Source organism: Gnatocerus cornutus, chromosome 4, assembly GCF_029298725.1.
Source record: "Gnatocerus cornutus isolate USDA-ARS CGAHR chromosome 4, icGnaCorn1.1, whole genome shotgun sequence".
Taxonomy (NCBI): Eukaryota; Metazoa; Arthropoda; class Insecta; order Coleoptera; family Tenebrionidae; genus Gnatocerus; species Gnatocerus cornutus.
In genome coordinates, this window is record NC_142236.1 from 4,042,859 (window position 1) to 4,048,858 (window position 6,000).

The 6,000-nt window shown below is 41.2% G+C and overlaps 1 protein-coding gene across 4 annotated transcripts in view; it reads left to right on the forward strand.

The window, feature by feature from the left end:
- The window catches only part of slo (calcium-activated potassium channel slo), a 32,565-nt gene extending 26,565 nt beyond the window's left edge, over positions 1-6,000 (forward strand). For all 4 annotated transcript variants that reach the window (XM_088034418.1, XM_088034419.1, XM_088034417.1 and 1 more), the window contains 9 exons: positions 1,102-1,234; positions 1,462-1,527; positions 2,034-2,208; positions 2,255-2,479; positions 2,528-2,807; positions 2,852-2,988; positions 3,038-3,150; positions 3,198-3,447; positions 5,718-6,000. In XM_088034418.1, coding sequence (XP_087890544.1) covers positions 1,102-1,234; positions 1,462-1,527; positions 2,034-2,208; positions 2,255-2,479; positions 2,528-2,807; positions 2,852-2,988; positions 3,038-3,150; positions 3,198-3,447; positions 5,718-5,837 — 1,499 coding nt within the window. In that variant the 3' untranslated portion in view covers positions 5,838-6,000. The remainder of the gene's footprint in view (positions 1-1,101; positions 1,235-1,461; positions 1,528-2,033; positions 2,209-2,254; positions 2,480-2,527; positions 2,808-2,851; positions 2,989-3,037; positions 3,151-3,197; positions 3,448-5,717) is intronic.

The window sequence follows — 6,000 nt, forward strand, 5'->3', positions numbered from 1 at the left end:
GCTTTCGCCATCGTTTTTCTTGCATTTTGTTTGCTTAGAATTTGTTTTTAGATTTTTTGAAAGTCAAAATTTTAATTTTTTTGAACAAAAATAATATCAATATCAAATTTCTGCGGTCGATATCTCGCTTATTTTTTAAGCAAATTTGCGTTATTGGAGCTCATTTTACGCAGAATTTTGCGCAAATTTCAAATCCGAGTTTAGAATCCACGTACGACAACAAATAACTGAGTTATGACCAATTAAAGTTTTCAAGAGTGAATTTTCAATCCGAAATTTTTAATGCTCACTGTCTTCGAAACTACGAAACATACAAAGAAACGGTCTGCGTCATCGTTTTTCTCGCGCTTTCTTCTTTTTGAATGCGCTCTTAAATATGCAAAATGTGATTGTTAATTTTTTTGCAAAAAAACTTTTTAGTTTTTTGTTTTTTGGCTGCCACTCGTAAACTTTTTGACCTACCAATCTGAGATTTAGCCACTTGCTAGATTTACAGCTTCTCTTTTAAATTATGTAACTCAAAAAAATTTAACGCCGTTTTTACCCCAAAAAAGTTTTTGAAAATCATCTCAAAAAAACTTATAAAAACAGTTTTAGCCAATATCTCGTTTTATTTGTGAAGCAAACTCATGTTATTTTTGCTCAATTAACGCAGAACTTCACGCAGAATCCAAAACTGTGCGAATTTTGAGCGTACGTCAACAAATAACTGAGTTATGGCAGAAAAATTTGGAGGTACGAAAATATCGTTGCTCGTTGCTAATGTGATTTTTGCCATCGTTTTTCTCGCATTCCGCTTCGGGGAAAAAATTTGATATTTTCGAAAAAAAAAATTCTATAAGTTTCTTCGAGCGATTTCTCTTTTCTTTTTGAAGCAACCTTGCGTTATTAGGGTTCATTTTACGCAAGATTTCACGTAGATTCCAAATCCAAGCTGAAACATCCACGTTCGAAAACAAATAACTGAGTTCTTGAATCCACGGTTGTGTAAAAAAACATAGTGCCCATTTACAAATTAAGATATACATGTAAACATTAAGAGTTATCCGGCCCATCAGCTTATTTCGTTTGCGGCTGACTGTTCAAATGTTGTTGTTTTAGTGACGCAGCGGAACCACAACCAGCAGCGGAACAGCACTGTCCCCAACATGGTAAACTCAATAAAACAAGTAAACAAAGTAAAACCAAACGTGACGAGACAGGAAAACATTGTATCGCCAGGTTATAACTCAAGGTAAAAACGCAGCGCCTTCTAGATATAATAGCTGATATTAACATTTCTTGAAAACTGAGTCTATAGGTTTCCACGTCACCCTGTCAAGCGTTTTTAGTGCGAATAGAGGCACTGCATGGTTTTTTCCACTGTATAAGCCACGAGTTTTTTTTGGAGGGTGATTGGTGGTTACTTCTTTTGATATTGGTTTGACATGTGGTGTGCTATGAGCAGTGTGCTGTTTTCAGACCACCGGAACAGGAAACTACGACTTATGCCGGCTATCATCTTGCCTATGAAGTCAAAAAACTCATGTACGCTTAGCCAGTACTTACACTTTTCACTTTGACTGTTGCTGCTTGTATTTGCTTGTGTTGACTTGCTTGGGACGTCCGAGGAGACAGGGACGTCCGTTTCTTTCTGTTTGGTTTGCCGGTTTTATGTTGACGCGGCGGCGCTCAAACGCGGCCATCTTGTTTGAGCGCCGCCGCGAGTTTTCTTCCCCCCCCACGACGCCCCCTTAAATTTAGCCTTCTGTTCCGCTTCTTCCGTTTTCTTTGAACTTAGCAGTACAACATGACTTTTTTCTAGCTGTCTGCGATAGTCCAATAATTTTGCGTCGTTCCGAAGAGTTGTTTAGCCCACTCGACTTTTAGCATGTCGACATCGTTCACCTTTGATCTTTAGTTTAGGACGATTTGTTGCATGATACTTTAGAGGAGTTTTTTCCCCTCGAATTTTTGCGAATGAGCTAGAAATGTAGTGCAAGTTTGTCAAACGTCGGTTGGTATTTGTGGTTTTGACGAGCGACCGCTTACAGGCCGACGAGTCGGAGTAGCGGCGGGACGAACCAAAACAACAACGGTGTGGCTCTTCCTGTGGGATTAGCCGACGACCAGGCGAAAGACTTTGACTTTGAAAAGACTGAAATGAAGTATGACAGCACGGGGATGTTCCACTGGGGGCCCGCGAGGAACCTCGAGGAGTGTCTTCTGGTAAGTGACCGAAAAGGGTACCCGTTGATCCAGAATGTTCCCTCAGGACCGGAACCAAGCCGCCATGACAGTCCTGAACGGACACGTGGTGGTTTGTCTGTTCGCCGACCCCGACTCCCCGCTTATAGGTCTCCGGAACCTCGTCATGCCCTTAAGGGCCAGCAACTTCCACTACCACGAGCTGAAACACGTCGTGATTGTCGGTTCGGTGGACTACATCCGCAGAGAATGGAAGATGTTGCAGAACCTCCCGAAAATCTCGGTGCTAAATGTAGGTGGTACGAAAGTGGTACTGGTTTTACAGGGCCGGATTTTGCAGGGCTCTCCTCTGAGCAGAGCCGACCTGCGTGCTGTCAACGTCAACTTATGTGATATGTGCTGCATTCTCTCAGCGAAAGTGCCAAGCAACGACGATCCCACACTCGCGGACAAGGAGGCCATCTTGGCGTCCTTGAACATCAAAGCGATGACTTTCGATGATACCATAGGAGTGTTGAGTCAGAGTAATGGGGAGAACGAAGCGGGGACTCCCGTAGGAAGTCCGATTATTTTACAGAGACGAGGGTCGGTGTACGGAGCCAACGTCCCTATGATCACAGGTGAGGTCCTCCATCTTTGGAATTCCCTACAAGGTTTTTTCCAGAGCTGGTCAACGACAGTAACGTGCAGTTCTTGGACCAAGACGACGACGACGATCCCGACACTGAACTGTACTTGACTCAACCCTTCGCTTGCGGTACCGCCTTCGCTGTCAGCGTGCTGGACTCTTTAATGTCGACAGTACGAGTACCAGCAGTACAAATTTCGCTACTAAAGTTTTAAATTCTAGACGTACTTCAATCAAAATGCCTTAACTTTGATTCGTTCGCTCATCACTGGAGGTGCTACGCCCGAACTCGAGCTCATCTTGGCTGAAGGCGCGGGGCTGCGTGGGGGCTACAGGTACGACCCTACTCCACCCGACGACTATATTCCCTCTTTGTTTTCAGCACTCCCGACAGTTTGTCGAACAGAGATCGCTGCCGCGTCGGCCAGATCTCTTTGTACGACGGCCCCTTGGCCCAATATGGCGAAACTGGCAAATATGGCGACTTGTTCGTCGCCGCCTTGAAACAATTCGGGATGTTATGTATAGGACTTTATAGGTTTAGAGACACGAGCTCGTCGTGCGACGCAAGCAGTAAACGCTACGTTATTACGAATCCACCCGACGACTTTCAGTTGCTGCCTACTGACCAGGTGAGATTGACCACAGTAGTAGTGGAGCCCCTGAGGGTTTAGGCTGCGGATTACAATTACAGGGAATGAATTTATTTGGTCGTGTGTTTTTTAAACTACTAATTACAATGTTTACCAATGTTTTGGGCTCTCCATTTTTTCATTGTTTAAACAATTGAATAAAAATAGTCATTTGTGTGTGTACCAAGGCCAAAAGGTTTCTTTTTGGCCGAGGCTAGAAAGAAGGCGAAGGCAAAATGGCATTTTTGGTCGTGATACACACAAGATTTTTTAGGCGACATCATTAAATTTACAAGCACGAAATCATCAAAACCACCAATTTTTATCAAGATTCAACGGTTAAATTTTAAGAAAACAGCAGAAATCTGCACGAAATCATCAAAATTCTTAGAGAAATCTGCTTATTTTGATGCTAAACGACGATTTCTCGCTGATTCATGCCGTTTACTGGCTTGGATTTGCAAAAAAAGAGCTCGAAATCTACAAAACCACCAATTTTTATCAAGATTCAACAGCTGAATTGCAAGAAAACAGCAGAAACCTGCACGAAATCATCAAAATTATTTTAGATAAATCCGCTTATTTTCATGATAAACGACGATTTCTTGTTGATTCTTGCCGTTTTCTGGCTTGGATTTGCAGAAAAGAGCTCGAAATCTACAAAACCACCAATTTTTATCAAGATTCAACGGCTGAATTGCAAGAAAACAGCAGAAATCTGCAGGAAATCATCAACATTCTTAGAAAAATCCTCTTATTTTGATGCTAAACGACGATTTCTCGCTGATTCTCGCCGTTTTCTAGCTTGGATTTGCAAAAAAGAGCTCGAAATATACAAAACCACCAATATTTATCAAGATTAAACGGCTGAATTGCAAGAAAACAGCAGAAATCTGCACGAAATCATCAAAATTCTTAGAGAAATCCGCTTATTTTGATGCTAAACGGCGATTTCTCGCTGATTCTCGCCGTTTTCTGGCTTGGATTTGCAAAAAAGAGCTCGAAGTCTACAAAACCACCAATTTTTATCAAGATTCAACGGCTGAATTGCAAGAAAACAGCAGAAATCTGCACGAAATCATCAAAATTATTTTAGATAAATCCGCTTATTTTCATGATAAACGACGATTTCTTGTTGATTCTTGCCGTTTTCTGGCTTGGATTTGCAGAAAAGAGCTCTAAATCTACAGAACCACCAATTTTTATCAAGATTCAACGGCTGAATTGCAAGAAAACAGCAGAAATCTGCACGAAACCATCAAAATTCTTGGAAAAATCCGCTTATTTTGATGCTAAACGGCGATTTCTCGCTGATTCTCGCCGTTTTCTGACTTGAATTTGCAAAAAAAGAGCTCGAAATCTACAGAACCACCAATTTTTATCAAGATTCAACGGCTGAATTGCAAGAAAACAGCAGAAATCTGCACGAAATCATCAAAATTCTTAGAGAAATCCGCTTATTTTGATGCTAAACGGCGATTTCTCGCTGATTCTCGCCGTTTTCTGGCTTGGATTTGCAAAAAAGAGCTCGAAGTCTACAAAACCACCAATTTTTATCAAGATTCAACGGCTGAATTGCAAGAAAACAGCAGAAATCTGCACGAAATCATCAAAATTCTTAGAGAAATGTGCTTATTTTAACGCTAAACGACGATTTCTCGCTGATTTTAGCCGATTTCATTTATGATTCATTGATTTAATCATTGTAAACAACTGAATAATTGTAAATATTTATGAATCCTTCAGAAAAGTTCATATTTTTTTTATTTACATTTGCAATTTTGGCATGTGTAGCTTCACAATTTGTATGAATTAGGATTGATGTGCTTTTTGATGTTGTTGCAACAGCACTGCTAGACGAGTTCATTTGCAATAATTCAACACGTCTTTGCTGCATTTTACAGCAGCTTGTCGATTTAATTTTACTCAAATAATTATAAAATTGGGGGTAATGTCGGTATCTTGATGTAATATGCAAAACTATGGAGAGATGGCGCCACCATAGATCGGCCAAAAATGTTTGCGGCCAGAAAAGACTTACTTTTAGGCCGCCTTTGAGACCAAGAAACTCTATTTTCAGTTTAAGTCGTCTAAAAATTAATTTTTAATAGTCTTGTCTTTGAACAATGAAGAAATCGAGAGCATAACAAAATTTTAGGCAATTTATAGTTTAAGAAATACAATTCCACTTTGATCATATAAATTAATTCCCTGTTTTGAGGCGCTCCACTATAGGGGCAATGTAAAGAAGCGCCATCTGTCGGTTTCAGGTGTTTGTGCTGATGCAGTTCGACCCGGGCCTGGAGTACAAGCAAGTCCGGGGGCGCGCAGGGACGGGCCAGGGCAGCGGGACAGGCGGCGGGGGCACCAACAAAGACGACAATTCCTGACTATTGCTTTGTAGCGCCCTTACCGACGGACCCTATTCGTACATCTAAGACAACGGAGGTCCAAGATTGTACCCACCATTCCAGCCCCGGTTTTCCATTGGGTGTTTTTGTTTTTTGTTTTTTCTTCTCTCTACACTCGACGGGATTAAATTGGTTGATTTTT